Consider the following 20,444-nt stretch of genomic DNA (forward strand, 5'->3'; position numbering starts at 1 on the left):
TGAGATTACACTAAGTCCAAGTTGGTGTAAAATGTTGAAATAATGGATGCTGTGGTGAAGTATTTTCTTACAGATCTTTGCTTGCTGTAAAATACAGTTTGTTTTGATGTCTGTTGCTATGAGAAAAACGTTATTGGAGAGGCTTTGTCACGAAGTGCCTTGGCTCAGCCAGCAGAAGTCCAAAATATCTCACTTATGTAGACAACCAGCRAACATGTAATAATATTCCAGCTACTAATCTTCTTATAGCGGGTAAGGTGGGAATGTGCATCTGAGAACTGCTGTTTGTAACTGATATGGCCCTTGTGCTTACAGAATGGACTCAATGCTCTGCACCTGGCTGCTAAAGAAGGGCATGTGGGACTTGTACAAGAATTATTGGAAAGAGGGTCAGCTGTGGATTCTGCCACTAAGGTAATTTATGCATATGTCTTTTTTCTTTCTTTCTTCTGGGGTAAGATAAATACCTCATTGGTATCTTAAATATCTCTTCTGTTACAGTCTGTGAGTCTATGCTGTTTTCCTGTGAAGAGACTTCATAAGCCATAATCTTTTCCTCTCAATTTTTTTTTTTACTGAAGAGCCTCAGTACATAGTATAGAGCACTAAAAAGTTTGAGCAATGCCAAGAATCTCGTTATTACCAATGACCGTTTCCCAGTAGGGCAAGAGTGAATATAGGTCAAAATATATACTTTTCAAATCTACAGAAAAAGTGCTAAGTAATTGTATTATGCCCTGAGCCCTTTCACTCAGGGAGACAATGGGGGGGGAACCCCAAAACCTGCAGAATAATACATTTTTGCCTTCCCTATCGCCCATGCAGGCACACATGAGGACATCTGAAACATTTGATTAGGAAGCTCTTGTCCTTTGCTCGTAGTGCCTTTGTGATGAGCCAGCTTTGTCACTTGCTGGGTGTAGTGTTGACTCTTGGTCTGAAAAAAYGGGAGCCTCTTACAGAAGCAGCACTCACTGCTGCGTTTTGTGAGAGAGGATCTTAATGGAGCACTTCATCTACATTTGGCAACCCACCCAAAGTTCAAGAAAGACTCTTCCCACTGGTGTGGTGCTTCTTGTCCTAACAAAAAATAGCCATTTGTGAATGAGCAATTCCCCTCTGTTTTGCATACGCTTCTTTTGTGTTTCTAGCTCTGTTTAAAGTTGAGTGACGAAGAAATTTTTAAAAATAGGCATTTTAATTTTATGCCAGTTAGAGAAAACAGAATAATTTTATGTTTCTTCCATATTTAAAGAATTGTGTTTTGCTCCTAAATTCACTTTCTTTTAAGTCTTGTACTAGGAGACTTTTCTTTGCATATGATACACAACTCGAATGCTAGCACTTCCAGATTTCTGCTGCTCTCTATAGGACATGGTATCTGTCACTGAAGGAAAAAAAAAAAGCGTTAGTTCATGTTAGTGTCATTGGTACCATTATCAATTCTATTCTCTAGGACTGAAGTGTRGTGTATTGAACAGTAAGGTAAAACTGTTCTCAAAAAATCAAGGTCTGTATGTTAAGTCCTGTGAAGAACTACTGAGGCCATTTACACGATAAAGAAGAATAATATCTGTCTGTCTCCTCATTACAGAAGGGGAATACAGCCCTGCACATTGCGTCCTTAGCGGGACAGGCTGAAGTTGTCAAAGTTCTGGTTAAGGAAGGAGCCAATATCAATGCACAATCTCAGGTATGATGCTGTTTTCACTTCTCTCTTCTAAGAACTGTTTGGTGAAGTTTTATAAAACAGATCTGAAGTTAGGCAGTATTTCCAAACCTTTCTTTTTTTTTTTCTTTTTTTTTTTTTTTTTAAAGCCAGCCCTGACAAATAAGTCAAACTGTGGCTTAGATGGCATTTGCTGATGTGCAAGTCAAGTAACAATAAATGGCAAATTCGAGTAATTGAATTGTGTGTTGAGTTGTGTGTTGAGTAATTGAGTTGTGTGATATATATGCTTGTGTTTATGATTGAAATCTCCAAGAATACTAGGAGGCTGTAATAAATAGGTAATTTCAAAAAAATCTGTTTAKTGTAGAAATGTTACATCATTAATTTGTCTTGAATTTGATGAACATTAAGAAAGTTTAGTGAAAATGGAAATTACAGAGTTGCTTTTCATGGTTGCTTTGTTGGTTTAAAATTTGAGGACAACTTATTCTGGGTTTCTGAACCTGTTAATTATGTGATCAGAAAGAGTTAATGTTGAAGGATGGAGGTGTGCATTGGGTCTTGGGCAATTCACCATGTCCTGTCAGGCAAACCAACTATCAAAAAAACTCCTTTATTTCTATTGACATGAAACTTGTCTTTTCTTCCAAAATGTACCAGAGACTTGGTGATGCTGCGAAGATTGACTGATAGCCAATGCAGAAGAGAAATCCTTCCTCCCTGATTTGCTCGAGGCTGTAGTGGCCTCTGTGTCCCTACCATGACTTTGGACCTATAAACAATATGGGCTAGATTTTCAGTGAACAGCCCATTACAAACCACCTGGATGATGCTTTGCTTTCAGAGCACTGCCACTTCTCTGCCCTGCTAAGTACATGCGCCCATTAGCACCATGTCATGATCTACCCCGTTATGGCTGCGGCTGTTGGATAGTTGCATTACTTCCTCTATTTAGAGTTAGAAGCAACTTAAGAGTTTTTGGTTACTGTTTACAGATGGTACATTCTTAACCATGGCAACTCTCTGTAGCTATGGAGAACTGAGCAGATGGTGTGGGTGAGGATATTTTAAGGAAACTTGCCATCTTAATTCAAACAAGGTGTTTTTGGAGTCTAGTCAGCTCATGGCATTCTCAAAAGTAAATAATCAAGTTAACTACTGCTGTTCCTATTGAACCTGGTTGCATCATTCAATAACCACAAATGCCATTGGTACAGTAATGGTATAAATTAAGACAATGAGAATAACAAGTTGTGCTTCAGGGATAGATTAGCCTTGGATTACATTTTTCCTGGAACTGTTTGGGGACAGTATGACAGACTTTTTGCTTGTTAATTGTGGAAGATGTGAGCAGAACAAGTAAAGAACAACCTGATTAAACAGGGCAATTAGGAGCTACCTGGACAGAAGAGAATGTCAGGTAGCAAAGCAGTGACTGCCTGAGATGCTTTTCTTGGTCTTGTTCTATAGAACATTCCTTAATCACTAGGAACACAGCCAAGCTTGTGACAGGATGCATCCATCCCAAATCCAACTGGCTTAACATCTTCCTTGCCTAGGTCAGGGAAGCTGCTGGCAGTTGTTTAATGGTGGTCATGTTGTTGTTTTGTGCTGTTTTGATGCCACAAATACATGAGGGTTGACATAAATTAAATAGAAAGACACAAGTAAATAGAGGGCACTAGATGAACCCATAACATTAACCAGCTACAAATGATCATGTGTATTTCTGCTTTTTCTTTATTTTGAGATGGAGAAATTGAAAGCATCTTTAAGCTGCTCCGAGTCCAAGATTTCTTCTTATTATTACTGTGCTTTCTGCTCTGAAGCTTGYGCTAAAGAGGCTTAGAACAACCGATGGTTGCTTATTCCTCATGCTCTACTTCCATTTAATTTAAGCCAGSGAATGCTGTAATTCCTTTGCTGAAAAATTTAGCCACCACCTTTCTTAACACCTTAATTGAATAATTTCTGCATAATTTTTTTCTGCCTTTTCATGTGTATAAGAAGGTAAAGTCTTTAATGTGACATTTACACAGTGTTAAGAGAAATTATTATAAAACTGTTACTGTCTTGAAGCGTTAACCCTCAAAAAGCCTTCAGGAAGGCCTTTCATTATGTTGGAAAAAGAAATAATGTTTTCTGAGTATGGAGAAAAAAAGGTATTTTATCTGCTATTCTAGTTTTAAATAAATTTACTGTTCGCACTGAATGTTCTGAGCACTGTACAGASGCCTGTTAGCAAGCCTTAAATTGTCATTGAAGCAGAATTGCCTTGGAGGAGAACACCCACGTGCAGAAGAAGAGTGGGCAACCCAGCATCACCTTTTACATCCTGTCCACAGAAATATCTACTTAYCTGGCAGAAGCTCAAGAATTGAGTTGTGGGAGAGACGCAGTGTTACCAAGATACTCAACAAAATATTTGCAAATGAAAGTGGTTTTAGACATAATGTARTCTTAAGGAAACATGAAAAACAGCTGTAGATTTGATGTTAATCAAGAAAGATGATGTCTAGGACTTGGATTAGCGTTTATAAATGAATCCTATTGTGGCTGATGCTGCCCATGCAGGAACAACAGACGAAGATGGAAAGCAGGAGTCTTCTCGAGCTCCCTTTCCCCATAGGCAGTTTCTATGTCAAGCCTTTCAGGCCTGTTCTCCCTGCTTGTACTCCTGCCCAGAGCCGTTGTGGATTTCTGTGACAACAGGCTGGAGCCAAAGGCTCATGCTGCTGCTGGTGAGGAGCCTCAGGTGGAAGGTGGGACCTTCTGCCTATTTCTGGGCAGAACTTGGTCAGTAACAGTAGTGAACAGTAGCACACTGAGAAGGAAGCAAACTCCCTAGATAGAGCTTCTTGCTAACCAGTGTTGAATGAACTTGAGTAATTAATATCTTTGTTCAGTGCTTGAAATACTCAGTGTGGACATTTTTTTCACAAAGCTGCAGTATGGTTTTGTAACTGAGCAGATATTGCCTGGAAAGGCTGTATTGTTTGGGGCAAGGCTATGAACAGCCCCCTGGAAGCTTGATTCTCCTTTTCCAGAGACTTTCCATGAGACTATGGAAAGTTAGAGAAGGGTACGTGGAAGTTACAGAGAAAAAGGAAATGACTGAAGGGAATGTGCTTGAGTACTTGATTATTACATTTTCTGTCAGGAAATATATCTCAGTTCAAAAGACTGAAAACAGTGATGGGGTTGGGGGAGAAATTTTCCAGGAAAAAGAGGTTAACGGAGGAACTTAGAAATGGACAAAATAACAAAAAGTAAGGTAACTTGCAGAAAAGAAGTAAGGAATTATGACTGAAATGCTCAGTTTCTCTTTCTTACATTTTATCTCAATTCCAGTTTTAAAAATAGAAGCTACATTGTCACTCTTAAATCTTTAAGAAACAGTTGTTGGTATTGAGGGCGCGTTATATCATCTCCTTGGTATCTCTATTATTTCACACTTAATATTTTTTCAGGCCCCTGCCGAATGCCATTTGCTGGCAGTTCTCTAATGYCGTTGAACTAACTCAAGTCGTTCCATAACTTCCTCTTTAAAGAACTCAGTATCTCTCACGGTCATTTTCACTTYTAGTGATAAGAATTTGCCATAGTGATAAAATTACTTATTTGATTGCAAACTGATAGGTAAAAGATATGAATTGCACTGTGTTCAACTTAGTGTTTTCCTCCTCTTTTTCAGTTAAATTGCATAAAACATCTCCCTTTATCACAGCTTTCCAAAACCAACATCTGAAACCCTACATTGATTTTTTTCAGTCCATTAGACCAATGAAAATACAGAATTGTCTCAGAAAATGCTATTAAAAATTTGCAGCCACGGAGATTACAAAACCCATCTGTACTATCTGAAGCTATTAAGCATTCAAGGACTTTGATTTTATGGATTTGGATTTTTTTTATTAATATACTTAGCCCTTCAGTTTTCTGTTGGTCTTGCAGAGCTGTTTTGTTCATTTCCCTATCTTTTAAAAAATGTGTTCCTTCCTACCTAATACGTCATCACTGTTATTTTTAGAGAAGTAATTTCTATTTTGATACAAAGCTTAATTGCACAGTGATTACTAATTGAATGATTCCACTTACACCTGCATGCATATCATTTGAGAGCTGACATCTTTCAGTATGTCTCAGGCAAATGCTAAAATGAGGGCAAACTCAGAAATGGCCAGAGAGATCTGGAAATTAGTACTTTGGGTTGTATCTCCAACTAGAATTCCACAAATCTGCAATTGTTTGTCTGTTAGAATTGCCTTTTGCATGATGCTACAAATATTTTTCCACATGTAAATTTTATTTTCTCCGTTATCTATCAAACCTTTACCTGGTTGAGTGAGCAGTACTACATAAGCTTCATCTAATCATTGATCCACTAGTAGTTGTCATTTCCTTTCTTAATTTGACCGTTTTTTTCATCATGCCTAGATTGATCATATTGCAGTAACTGAGAATATTAAACCTGGTCTAGTGACTACATGGCACCAACTATTTAAAAAAAAAAAAAAAAAATCGAAAAACAACCTACAGATAATCACAGATTTGCTGTGAGTTTGTTATGTTTTATCCATATTACTCCTTTCAGCTTTGGTTATATTTCCTTGGAGAGCAAGGTCACATCATACCGTGGTGATCATACCACAGTATGATGTGACCATTTGCAATATATATTCCCTYGTGCCGGTCATCCTCTAGGTACTAMTGAATTCCAATGATGAATTACAAAAAAATATTTGGGAACCACTGGAATGTGTCATTGTCCAGAAGGAGGAAAGCAGCATTGTTGTCTTCTAATTTCTCTTAAAGTCCAGTTGTATCATGCAGAGGGGTCACATAGAAGGGTCAGAGAKGTTTGGTTAGAGTGACAGCCGAATTGTGACCATATCCTTGCTGCCCTGCTTTTTGTAAGTAAATCCATCTCTGAGCTATCCCCTATTGCAGTAAAAATGATATATTCTGATTACAAGTGTTATGGAATGAATACATCTTGACCCTCATCTGTTTCAAACGAGATTAAAAAGTATATTGTATCTCATCGTATTTTACCTAAAATAAACAACTTGAACTTGGTAAGTATTAAGCAATTGAGGCAGAAATAGAAGAAAAATTAAAGTCCAAAAGAAGCACGGTAGTTTCTCGTTCAGTAACTTTGAGAGAATTATCTTCTCTTGGACGTGACCTTTGTTTAAGGAAGAAATGCTTCCTTTCCGTTTTAAAATTCCTGCTGTTGGGTTTAGAAGAAAATGAGGTCTCCACATTGCTAAGGTTGTGTTTTGCCCAGGGCTTCTCTTGGGGGCCCTTACCGAAGGAGGGGCCTACCTTTTAATCATCTGATTATTTAAAGTGACCCAGATACTAAAAGCAAGGATTAGACAAATCAGTCCTTCCCTCAGCYGATCTTGTTATTTAAAAGCGTTCTGGTTTCCTTTCCTCTATATCCTTCTTTAAGCTCATTGCAAACACATTAGCCAGGAAGTATTTTCATTTACATTTGTCTATATTATGTTGCTGCTTCCTGTTGTAAAAAGCATGAGATGCTGTCATGATCCATTGGAGTTTATCTGTACTATTCCCAAGTGAAAGGGATCTTTGAGTARCACAGAATTTTCAGTCTCTTAAGCTCTCTCCTCTCTTATATTGGGGAGCATTTATTTAATGCCATATACAGTGTTCCTACCAAAATAGAGGGAAGATTTAGATTTTTTTTTTTTTTTTTTGGAGAAGCGATGGACTTGTCTGTCTGAGGACATTTTAGGATTTGTTTTACCACAAATTGCTCTTTCTGTGATTTGTAGAAATAATTCAGCTACTGAATGGATGAGATTTTGTAGAATATTTTGCACTATAATAAATGGCTTTAATTCCACCAAATGGGTGTTCTGCACAGAGAGATGTATTCTGAGCTGCCATATATCAAGATGAATCTTCAGTTGCAAATTGTCATTGTAGTAAAGGATCAGGCCTGTTATCCCTTCTTTGGAAAGGGGGGAAGGAGGGAAAAAAAGAAATATGTTCTGGARGATTCAATGGATTTTGGGAGATGTAACTAAAACTGATATATTAAGAATATTAAAAGGATCAACTATGTCTTATTCATCCTACCTTAAGCTAATCCAAGTTGGAACTACCTGTATCTTACAGTAAGTATGAACATAAGATAATAAGTGTTGGTATCACCTAGGTCATTTATAACTTATTCTGAGTTTCAGAMAATTGAATTGAAAATGATATTGGGGGGTGGGAGGGAAGTTAATCCATGCTTAAAGTTCTGAGAGAGAACGTATTTTATGACCTTGTATTTATTTCTAGATCTGGTAGAGGGGAGCTTCCTTCATCCGCTCCTACATTTGCCATTTCCTGTTTCTCAGGTAGCTGAAAGAGATGGGCTCCTGATTCAAATGTAGCAAATCAGTCTCAGGAGAAACCTCTGTCTCCACTGTAAAGTAAAAATAGACTCCTCAGCACCTTGAGTTTGTCGATTTAAAATTAAATGGTGTGAATTTCCCTTGAGTCTACCTTCAAAAATTCAGCAGATACATGTTTGCTTGAATATAAATACATATGTGCTAGTACAAATATCTTCAAGATCTTTTTTTCTTGACTGAGAATATGGAATATATATTTTTTAAAGAAAAATGTATTTTAACAGAAAAGAAATCAGAATGTGAATAAGTGGTGAAGTTAGTGGTATATCATAGATATGTTTTGATGTAAGCTAGCAAAAAAAAMCCCATAAATTAAACAAGTTAAAGTAGGTACCTTAATTCACCCTTTTAGGCAGAGAATCTCTCTTGGTAAGATAAAATCCTCTTATGAACAGTTATTTTTAGACAGGCTGAAAATAATGCTCTGAGCTTAATGCATCACAAATTTTCCAGAAATCTGATATTGTTGATTCTTTCGCTACCGTTTTCCTATTGTTATTTAAGATCTCTCTTTCTTTTATTTAATTTGCAGTGYTTAATTTGTTGCTTATATAGTTTGTGGAGTAAAATCTATTAATTGCTTARTTGAAAATTAAGGGGCAAGCAGCCTTCTGGAGAAGCAGCTAAATGTGAAGGCAGAGCTACCTCCTCCTATATGCTAAGGCAAGGTTTAATGCGAGTGCTCTAGGCTAATGCCTGTGGAGAAAGAAGGGACCAAACGAGGAGCTGGATTGCAAGCTGCTGAATAATCATAAAATTTAGGAAGTTATGCTTTTGTTGAAGTCGAGCAACAAGCTGAAGAGTAGAAACTCTGACACAGTTACGGAAGTTAAAGACCATGCAGTGATCTTACCGTATAAAAGGCTACGTAAACATATCGGTGTAAATCAGAAGATCTTGCCCTTGTGTTATTTCATGAGTAATCTAAGCTGGTTTCATCCTTATCTCATTTTGGTCTCATCCTGAGTACTGGAGTCTGTTATTTTTTGGACTGGCTGAAATTCTAACGAGAAGTAAGAGCAGGAGGCCTAGGAAGGGAGGTAGAATGACTTTCAGAAACATGTATTTCAGGTTATTTTAAATGCCAGGTCCTATTAAGGAAGGTCTAGAGTAACCCCAWAGACTCTTTATATGGACAGTATTTTACCCATAGCATGTTCTCTGAGTGTTGCTTGAGAAATACAGCTAGGGAAGTGTGATAAAGCTGTTTCTGCTGRAAAAGCCTAACTGCTTTGGTCTTCAGCGTAACATTGACTAAATAGATTTTGTTATCTTATATATCAAGCAAAACTGGGGAAAAGAGGCCCATAAAAGTCTCAAGTCTCAACCCCCTAAACCCATGCAATGAAATGGAGACGTATTGGAGAAAATTGTCCTGGTCTGGGCAGTCTGCTAACTGTGTTGACCCTCGGGTTGGTAATTACATCCTGAAGAGTAATTACAAGTGTTTGCTGTGTGTCAACAATTGCATCAGATATCAGCTGCCTCGTTGTCCTTGGTAATCTCAATGATCTTCTAATACAGTCTTAAACCATTTCTGGACGCTTTTAAAGTAAAATAGATATGATTCATTTGGATTTGCAATTTGAGGTTTTTTTTAATTACAGGAGAATTAGGTAACCCTGATGCGTCCTCTGAAAGGAGGCCTAGTCAAGGAAGAGATGATAGATTTGTTTTCTCTGATTCCCTGTCTGAAACTATATATGGGTGCAGACATATAGATATTAAAGGCTATGCCTTCACTGCAGGTGTGGGCAGGCCAGKCTCTCTAGTGCATCGGGCACTAATCGCTTTGTGTTCAGAGGATGTGTGGTTCTGATCACTAGTACTGTGTGCTTATAGTTCCTTGAGAGCCTGCTGTAAAATAAGGTTAAAACAAGCTATGTAATAGTTTGTTTGGTTTTCTAAGTGCTCTAATAATCCCTCWGCTTTTTAAAATTGTGTTCTTCATTACCGCTTGGGCAAGATGTAATGATACACATTGAGTCATATAAAGGCTTGCCAATTTGCATTGATAGCTTGAAGAAGCATTGAGAGCTCCTAATTTTCTCAAATTAGCAAGTAAATCAGTGAATGTAATAGAAAAAATGGAGTATGAAATGCACTATTTAGTGCTAATTCCTCATAATATCTTTGTATTATAGCAGTAAATATCTTGCAGTATATATTTGTGAGCATAATGAAATCTGAGTGCTCTGTCCTCAGTACAAGCACTCTGATGAAATCATTGTCTGAAAGTGTATGCCATATATCATTACAAAATTAATTTCTATTTTTACAGACAATGCACAGAATCTAAATGTGCAGACGCAACAGAAGAGCAGAGCCAGGCTTTCAAAAAGAGCAAAATAAAGTGCATTTCTCACCTTCCAGATCACCTTTGTGTRCCATAGTTGGTATTTTTGGTCTAAATCTGAACTTTGTTTATAAAATATGAGGGTCATAATCTGGAGCAAAATTACTGAAATGAAGTTCCCCCCAAGGCTCAGTAAACCTGCTCTATCCCGATTAATGTACTGCAAGAAGGAAGAGAGAGCTCAGTCTTGGTGTGTCTGTGGAGAATCATTAACCAGAATATCTTGAATTTTGTAGAAAACACCTTGGGCTAGTGAAACTAAAGACGTTGGAAAATACACTTTCTTCAATCTGTAGAGATCAAAGATCTAGAGCTCCTCTGAAGTATCTGTACAACAACAACAGAGCAAAAAGAGATTGGTATAGTTCCCTGAAACTTAAAGATGAGGAATTAGGTAGTAGACCTCAGAATCAAGAAGTAAAAGAAAGGAAGGGAGGAATATACTTTTGCTGTGGGCATTTCTCTTAAGCTATGGAATTGAGGCAGAAAGAAAGTTCTTTACAAGTGAGACATATGTGGCTTGACAGAGAAACTCTGTGCAGAATGGGAGGAGGCAGGAATATCCTGGCATTTAGGAGACAATTGCGAAGGAAGAGCTCCTGCAGGGTCACCAGGTAATCCCACTGTGCAGCACTCTGCCAAGGAGAGAGCTGTAAAATTGAGAATCCTGAAATAGGAGTCTGTGGCCAAGAGCCAGAAGTGCTGAGCTCAATTAGAATTTCTGAAACCAGCTACTCGCTGAGAAAGAGAACCTCACCCTGCCGGGGAAAATTCAAGCTTGACCTTGCCAGAGGAGAGACTTAGGGGCAGCTTTCTAATATTTTGGGCTTAGGCATTTCTTCTTACAGAAATCAGCATGCCATTGCAATTTCTAAAATATGCTGGCTCTTAGGAAAGTAGTTACAATAGCTTAAAACCRTAAACAAAGTTTGAAGGAGAGAGAAAAAAAAGGCTAGAATCTTATATGCAAGAATTACCCCACCTGCAATTGCTATAATTTCAGCTAATAATCATGTCACACCAACGGGGTTTCCTTGACGTGATGGAAACTTGATGGATCAATCTCAGGATTGCATGGAAATACATTTAGTACATCTTGGTACTAAATATGCATAAATATATGCATATTATGGTCTCCTAATCCAGGATTTATTGTCCTGGTTTTATTACAGAACTAGAAAATTTTTGAGTTGATTTTTAAAGATTCTGGGCTTTGGAGTACATTGATTTATTTTGTCTTGAAAATTCTCATGTTTCACCCATTTCTGTTAGCATGCATGATACTAGTTTTCAAACATATAATATTGAATACTGGAATACATTACAAATGGTGCACAATCACCATTGAAAAAGATTCTGCTAGATTTCAATATTAAAATATCAGTCAAGGATGTGGAAAATTATTGGTAGTTATACCTAATACATTGCCACTGCATTTCTTTTCAGGATGGGGAATATAGCTGAAATAATGAGTCAGCTCTGTTACCTGTATTTTTTTCTATGCTGTTCTAAATGCAGTGGAAAACAAACTTAAGTTTGCAATTTCTGCTGTCAGCTCACTCCTTCAGATAGCCCATCCTCTTTCCTTCTGTACCTTCCTAATTATAACCTTTCTTTCAATTTATATTAGGATGAAATCTCTTATCTATTGTCCCGGTTAGGGAGCAGCTCTAAGAGCCGCCTACACCCACCTTTGCTGGCCTCCCAGCCCCAAAGGCACCATGCAAGGGGCTGAGTGGTTTGCCTAGTGTGTCCTTCAAGCTTGTTGCATTGGTTTGGAGGTGATGCGGAGACAAGGGAGTTGCCCATCAAAATGTGATGCAGGCCTACCTAACTGTTAAGAGGCTTTTCTTGGTACCTAACTGAAATTTCCTGTGCTAGCACCTATGCCCATTGCTATTTTTCTGAGTCATCATGAACATGTAGAATTGATCATTCTCTTCCTCTCTGGAGACACTTACTAGATGTTTGAAGATTGTTTTCTTGTTTGTCTTCTATTTTCTTTCCTCTAGGCCAAGCAACATGGATAATTACAACGTTTTCTCAAAGAAGTGGGGTTATATTTTATTTTTAGATCCTTGTGCAACGGTTGTTTTTATTGCAACAGAATGACCTCACTAGCCAGTGGCCCTCCAGGAGGCCATTGTGACCTTGTTCTCTAACCACTTATTCCTTATTCGTACAGTTTGTAATTCCTGACAAAGTCTAGAAAGTGGCATTTGTCCTTACTGAATTACATTTGTGGCCCATTTCTCCACGGTAATAGGAGCCTTTCACGTTATGATCCTATTTTGCAGTATGCTTGCAACCACCCTTGTTCGTGCTGCCTGTAAGATTAATAAGAGCACTGAGTTCCACCATCCAAGTCATTGCTGAGAATATTGAATAATACCTGACAGAGATATTATGCCTTGTGCAGTTCTGTTCAAAATACATCTGCTCAAAATACATCCAATCATTTGGGCAACCACTGATGACTATTCTGATGACTTATTTTTTTTAATTGTATGCCCCCAGGATAGTTCATGAAAATGCTAAAACATTATGCAWCACAGCACTAAAAACCTTGCTAAAACCAACATATGATATCTATTAGTTGCAATCTACATTTGCAAGTGCAAGGGGGAATTGTGAAGACATCAGTTTCATTGTAAAAAATACTTAGATGTATTAAATAGTGATTGAAAACTTAGTTTTTCATTAGGAAATTATTGAAAACTTCCATGGCCATTTTGCTACAAAGAATAATGTTGGCGTCTGTGAAACACAGCTTTACACATCACAGGATTTTCATTGATTCAAGTTGGTGCTGTAAATGCACAAACTTGTGCTATCAGACAACATGAAATGYATCACAGAAGATGGTTTATGGTTTATGCTGTAGCTAAGAGTGCTGTTCAAGGAYAGAAGCTTTTTCCAGAAATTTGGATGATTACGTCATTTTACATTACACTGTAATTTACAGAGGCAATTAAGAAGTGTCTAGGGCCTTTTCAACAATCCTAAAAATGTTCAGAAGAAAGCTATTAATCATAGAGAGCTCACTTTCATGGCTTTCATTCACAAGGATTTTAGACCTATTGTTTGCATTTAAATTATTTTAGAAGGCAGAAGGGGTTATGTTTCTAATAATTTTCTTGTAGTTTGATTAAGCTGAAGGCATTTTTTTTTAATTACTGTTATCCAGGGGAGATTATTTTGAAGATTCTTGGAYGTTCTTTATAATGTTTATAGTTAAATGTTGGACTAAAATCTACTGTGTGGTCAGAAATGTAGTCGTTGTTTTGCAAGATTGATTTCTTTATGTGCGATGACTTGCAATGAATTATGTATTACAGAATTTTATGTAGTATGTTAAATCAGTGTCTTATCTATTCAATGTATCTTGAGGCATGCACTTTGTGGTCTTCAAGGAATCATGTCTTTGGTTAAGTAAATGGAATAAATGGAAAAAGCTTTCGCTCTCCTGTCAGCTTTCATCAAACTTTACTRTGAACTTTACATTCCCTGAGCTGTTACCTATCAGAGAGAAATAACTATATTAATATTGTCACTCTAATATTGTCACTCTAAAATGCATGTTAGAAGAGAATGAGTGTGAAAGCAGATATAGTTTTGTGAGTTGGAAAGATATTGAACATTACCACACCAACTTGGGAAATGTTAATTTGTTATACTTATCTACTTTATTGTTTCCTTTTTTTTAAAGACATAAATGTATTTTGGCTTTTTTTTTTTGAATTAGCTAATGTTAGTGTATTCTGTTTGCTCATTACACTTTTTCTTTGTGTATTTGYCAGAATGGCTTCACTCCTTTATATATGGCAGCTCAAGAGAATCATATTGAAGTGGTGAAATATCTCCTGGAAAATGGAGCCAACCAAAGCACTGCTACTGAGGTGAAGTATTTTATTTTGGGAGGGGACTGTTTTTAAGGGTCACTTAAAGTCAGAAGATTTTCAAACTGTATGTGTTGAGAATTTTCACCAGTTCCTGTCTGAATTGTATTTATGGCAGCACAGATGCCAACAGAGCAGTGACCAGACTCTCTCAAGAGAGAAACTGAATCGTGAGGACTTCCTTTTGAAAATGAGGCTGTGGGGGATAGCTCACAGATAATAGTCTGTGCTTATTCATTTTCCTTTTGTCCTGCTTCTGCCAAATGTTCTTATTCTAGGGAATGGGGGAGTGGATCTGTGCTGCAAAGTGCTGGCTTGTGTGCACTGTGGCCAGGCAATATTAAACAATACTCTTTACCTTTTCTCAGTGGAGACTTGCTCATCTTGGATTATTTTTGTGAACAGATGAATCTGAAATGGTGGTTCATTTATTTTTGCTTTTGTTTTCCTTAAACTGAGGTCTTAGTRTTAACAGCTGCTTTGCTATCCCTTCTTTCAATGGATCCTGTACCATTTGATGACAGCTCTTAAAATAATCCTCCTGTGGCCTGCATAGATGGAGATCATGTTACTATTGCAGCTTTGTGAAGCATGTAATCCTGTGCAATTGCCAGGCAACTTGGCAGGAACACATCCTGGTGAACTGGTTACAGTGCAAGTTTGGATCCCCCAAACTGAAGCCCAGCTTCAGCCCTCAGTCACCTGCTTGTAGTCATTTGCTGAACTTTTATTGGCTGTGATCAGGTGCGCTGGGAATTCGCTCATTACTTTACAGGCACTGTGAAGCTGATACAGTTATAACTAATGTGGCCTCTCCTGAATACAAACATCCAGACAGCCCTGGAACTCGCARTATATTCTGGTTAGGGAAAATTGGGCTGGGGGAGTGAGGGAAGAAGAGAAGCCYGTTGTCTCCTGCTCTAAATCCGAGTCCAGATTCACCTTCTGCTATCAGAAAGGTCAGGGCTTATTTTCATCACCTGCAAGTTAAAGCTTTCCTACACCATTATTTCTAGTCTAAGTAAGGTATGAGTTCAGATATTGCTCAGGTAATGKTTTCAATGATTTGAGTACTGTTGAAGGACGGATGGACTGAACAGCTGTCTGCTTTCATATGTATTCAGATTTAGTCTGATGAAGGGAGTGAAAAATTAGTGTGTTAGGTAAGACACGATGGCAGGCTGAAYTGAAGATCCCATTGAAATAAATGGAGAAGGACATTTTGTCTGGYATCAAATACCGACTGTACTCACTGCAGGGATGTGGGAAATGAAATGCCTTCTCCTGCTAGCCTTGCCCTCCCCATGTAATGGGAGAGGGAATGCAGCAAGGGTTGGCTCCTTGTCGAGRGGGAAGGAAGATCAAGTGGTGCAGATCAAAAACTACTTCTTGGTTTTGAAGATATKAAGCTAGCACTGCCTTTGGATATATTTAATGTATACTCTTGTACTGATATACATGTATGTATAAAATGAGAATAAGGTTGAGGTCAGTTTCACATGTCCTCTAATCCAGGATTTGCTCTCATGTTTCTAGAGGCAAAGGAGAGTGCATTAAGCTATTTCAGCACCTAATGTAGCCTCAATCTGAGAATTATCTTTACAGTTCAGCTGTTCATCAGCTGTTCACCCCTCTTTAATTCACTGTATAGAACTTAATCTCTATTACAGAAAGAAACTATGGTAGTATAGCTATTACAGCACATCTCCCCACAAAGGCAGCTAGTGTTATTAGATTACTAAGAAGAAAGATTGCTTTGRCAGGACTGGGCAATTCTTTAAATGTTTGTCTCRACATATGTTGGCTTTCATTKCTTCCTAATTTGTCTTTTGCTATTTTGTTTTWTTTTCCATTTTTCTATTCTACATCAATGTCTTATATTTCCTATGTCTCTTACATGGCATCCAAGTCAGCCTGCTCATTTTCCGGCTATAGGCATCTCTAGTTGTTTCTTCTGAGGTAGATCCAGAAAGCCTTGTTTTATTCCCTTACCTTTTTATTTTGCTTTTATTAACCGGRCCTTCTTTTCACAGACTTGAGATCTTTGTTTTTCATACTTTATCTGCCTGCTAAACTCAGATGCAATTGCAGGCATCTCCACAGTACTTGAGATGGGTTTAGTTTATAGTCAGGGTAACAGACATGTGAGTAGGTAGCACTACACTTGAGATAGCAAGCGGTTGTCATGTGGCACACTGATGCATTAGAAATCCAGGGCACCCATGAAGGAGCAAGAATTTTTAAAATGAAGCTCATATTATGAATGAAAAATAGWTTTTTTTTCTGATTTGTATTTTCCAAACATTGTAATGCTTTGCCACTTAAGATAAATTACTTAAGATCACTTGTCTTTCTTGAGGCCCCGTCCATGCCTAATTCGGAAAGGGTAAGAGTGGTAAAAGCATCTCGAAGGCGTGCTTTGTTCTCCCAGAGATGCAAAGATATTCAGTAACAAGAACCCTCTGTATTTCTTAGAATTACCTTATGCAATACTCACCAGTCATTGCTGCAATGTTGCTTAAAATGTCATTTGTGGTTTGTTATGAGAAGTAATTGATAAAGCTAGTCTAGAACAACCCTTTGCCCGTTCTTGACACAGAGGAGTGACTTTGAAGGGAAAAAGAGTGCCCTGAGGTGTCTGAAGTTGTGTTTGGGAGGACAAAACTTTGTACCTGTGTCATTTCATTGGAGAAATGACACCAATGGTCTTCCTCGGTGGTGCAGAGGAAGAAAACAGCTGGTAAAGTATTAGCAGGTGTTATCAAGCTCCTTGGAGAGCAGAGATAGCAACGAAGCTATCTATTCTCCAGCCTACTGAGGACCTTGTGCTTTCCTCTCCCCCAGGACGGCTTCACCCCGTTAGCTGTTGCGCTGCAGCAAGGACACAACCAGGCAGTGGCCATCCTGCTGGAAAACGACACCAAGGGCAAAGTGAGGCTGCCAGCTCTGCACATTGCCGCCAGAAAAGATGACACCAAATCAGCAGCCCTGCTTCTTCAGAACGACCACAACGCTGATGTACATTCCAAGGTAACGTGGCACTGGCTTCAAGGTAATGGTAGCCACGTGGCCGAGTGCCGCTGGGCAGCAAACTCTGCTTCCTTCAGCTTAAAATAGCAGTTAAAGGGAATTTCTTCTGTGGGGAAAAATAAGTTGCCAGACCAGTATCACCAACAATAGATAGATCTCTGCAGTGTTTAGCTAGGTAATAGTTTGAAACTATATATATATATATATATATATATATATATATTKTTTATACCTCGCATTTCTTTGGTAACCAACTTTCTCTCATTATTTATCAACTAGAGGGAGAAAAAAAGGCAGAGTCACTGGTTCCCTAAAATAAGATACTGGTTTATTGCCCATGGGAATGTAGCTTATATTTAATGTTACTGCATGCTCAAATGGCTTTTCCTGTAATAACAGCATAACTCATTGCAACAAGCAATTTAGTTCGTTTTATGGTCAGTCTGTAATGTCTTTCCTCTTTTTCCCAAAACATGCTGCATCAGATGATGGTGAATAGGACGACTGAGGTACCGAGACCAAAAATTTTTAATTACTCTTTCTGTTTTTTATAGTTACTTTCTCTTTTCTGTGGCAATATTTCTTTATTATTTAGCATTAAAAGTAAACTTTTTACTTACATCGCAATTTGTGCCTCATCAAAACATCTTTTTATTCATCTCTTGGTTTATAATTTCTTTTTGTTTGTGAGTGCCACTTTATGGAACTAAACTTTAAGAATAGGCATTCAGTTCAAAGAAGTCTAAAGGAAATAATGGAGTTAAGGGAACAGAGAATTCTTATTCAGTTAAATTAGTTATGAAAACGCACTCACTTGTCCTAACTAAATGAAGGTGTCTGGCTTAGCCAGAATTAGGGTAAAATTCATTTTCCTTGTATTACAGTAAAAAATTAAAATCAATTTTGTCAAGGTAAAAACTTGCTCAGAGCATCTGTTTATTTTTACTGTTCTTGATGCAGTGTTTTCAATGAAGTTTTCAGTAGCCCTTAAGGGACAGCCTATAATGAGATTTTCTGGGAGTGAGAGGATAATTCCAGGAATGCAGTCCTTCCTTTCAGCTTTGCTGACACGTGCTGGTGTGTCCCGTGCTCAGTGTTTGGTCATGGCTGGGGGTGACGTGGAAGGGAGAGGGCTGCTCCCTGGCATCACCCCGTGTGCCTGTTCTTTGCTCGCTGTACACGTGAGGCAGTTKGCTTCTCCTTCACTCGGCAGTAAATTACCTCCCAGTACCTTGGGTTTGTCGCAATTAAATATGTGTCCGTGAAATGTTAGCTGTTAATGCAATATAAATTCACTCCAGTTTGCCACAGTATAGTATTTATGTGGCTATAACCTCGCCAGACCTTTTCCTGGCTATTTACCACAGCAGGCAAGGGCAGGAGTGTTTGATTCTGCCTTCACCCAGATTTTGCGGGGACTGACATGGAAGTAAATGAAATTAGGTTAGAATAATTGCTGYACCTCGGGAATAAAGTTGCTTTCGGAGTGCAATATCTGTCTACATTTCTTTATTCCATGAGCAGTTTAAAATGCTCATGCTTAATAGCCAATGAAACCTTGCTCACGATATGGTATGTGCTRGAAGGCAGGAGTATTCATCTTTCCCATAACTAAAAGTAAAGTTGTAAGGGATAATTAAATCAGAGTAAAGCTCTTCACAAAAACCTCCAAACCAAGGTGCTTTCTACCTGATATAGTTACAAGAATAAACATTGGTTCTGTGTCCTAGTTTCTGAAAAGTTAATCTTTTTTATCTTGCTGTTAAGCCTGCTGTATCTTGTGCCAAAGTGGGTTTTACCTTCAAGTGTCCAAGCAGCCATGAGTAAATTGTTTTTTCTTACATCTAGATGGCAAAGGATTTTTTTTCCTTCAGATGCTTTGAGATCCAAGTTGTGTATAAATCTCACTTACTTGCCATCTACTCTCAAGTGTCCAAGGTTGTAATTCTGAGGGAAGCTCAGTAAAATAAGAACCCGATAGCTTTTGTAGTCTTTTGCTGCTGTAAACAGATGCACCCAAAAGTCCTTTGTTGCTCCTGAACTATAATGAAGGGACTTCCTTTATTTTCTCTAAAAATGGCTATTACTGTTTTCTAAGATGAAAGCAAGTCATTTACTGGAGGTTGAAATGCTGAATTGCAAAGCCAGAGGAAGAAATGCCTTGGATAATTTATAGTAAGAAAATTGCACCCTCTGTCTGCCTGAAAGCCTGTGACTTATCCAGTTTACAAGTGAAGTGGATAAAACCAGTACAATACATTTGTTTGCCAGAAGCTTCTGAAATAAGGTTCTAGTTGAGTAGAGTATATTGCATAGGTGATTTGTGTAATATGAACTGTTTGCTTTTGTAGAGTGGCTTCACACCTTTGCACATAGCTGCACACTATGGGAACGTCAATGTGGCAACGCTGCTGCTAAACCGAGGAGCTGCAGTTGATTTCACRGCCAGGGTATGGGGAATCTTTTTGTCTTTTTTTTCACTTGCGATGGTCTATGAAACAAAAGATAGGCTCCCACTTTAATACAAGTCAAGAGTAAGTGAGAAAKCAAGTAGTGCTGAAATTCCATTATGTCCAGAGATTTATGTATAGATTTTTGTGTGCATGTGTGAGTTCTTAAAGGTTGCCTCTGTGCAGGGCTCTGTGGCTGTTGGCTCGGTGCARTGCAGCTGAGTTCTTTGGAGCGCAGTGGCAACCATTATCCCTGTTTGAAAGAAGCAAGTGACTTTGAATAGTTCCAGAGCTCAGTTCTCATCACGTGCTGGTGCATTTTAGCTTCACTGTCACACTTAGACATATTCTACAAGTCTACAAAATAAATAGAAGTCTATGAATTAACAATTTTTTTTCCTACCTTATCTTTAATGGTTCAGTATTTACTGTATGACTTGGATTTTTTTTCACATACAGACCTATTTTGAAAAAATTAGAGTACGCTGCCATTATATAGACACAACAATGTGAGGACAAATTAATCATAACTATGGTAAATGGTATAAATAGCCTAAGAGAGTCTATTGAGGTGGTATGCAGCATAGTTGAAAGCGTGTCATC

At 38.1% G+C, this 20,444-nt stretch overlaps 1 protein-coding gene across 18 annotated transcripts in view; it reads left to right on the forward strand.

Moving 5' to 3' along the window:
• Positions 1–20,444, forward strand: part of ANK2 (ankyrin 2) — a 165,828-nt gene that overhangs the window by 40,804 nt on the left and 104,580 nt on the right. For all 18 annotated transcript variants that reach the window (XM_026034604.1, XM_026034605.1, XM_026034606.1 and 15 more), the window contains exons 3-8: positions 316–414; positions 1,595–1,693; positions 14,263–14,361; positions 17,206–17,391; positions 17,877–17,900; positions 19,743–19,841. In XM_026034604.1, coding sequence (XP_025890389.1) covers positions 316–414; positions 1,595–1,693; positions 14,263–14,361; positions 17,206–17,391; positions 17,877–17,900; positions 19,743–19,841 — 606 coding nt within the window. The remainder of the gene's footprint in view (positions 1–315; positions 415–1,594; positions 1,694–14,262; positions 14,362–17,205; positions 17,392–17,876; positions 17,901–19,742; positions 19,842–20,444) is intronic.

The sequence above is a fragment of the Nothoprocta perdicaria genome, unplaced genomic scaffold (genome assembly GCF_003342845.1).
Source record: "Nothoprocta perdicaria isolate Ctin4 unplaced genomic scaffold, notPer1 scaffold_149, whole genome shotgun sequence".
Classification (NCBI taxonomy): Eukaryota; Metazoa; Chordata; class Aves; order Tinamiformes; family Tinamidae; genus Nothoprocta; species Nothoprocta perdicaria.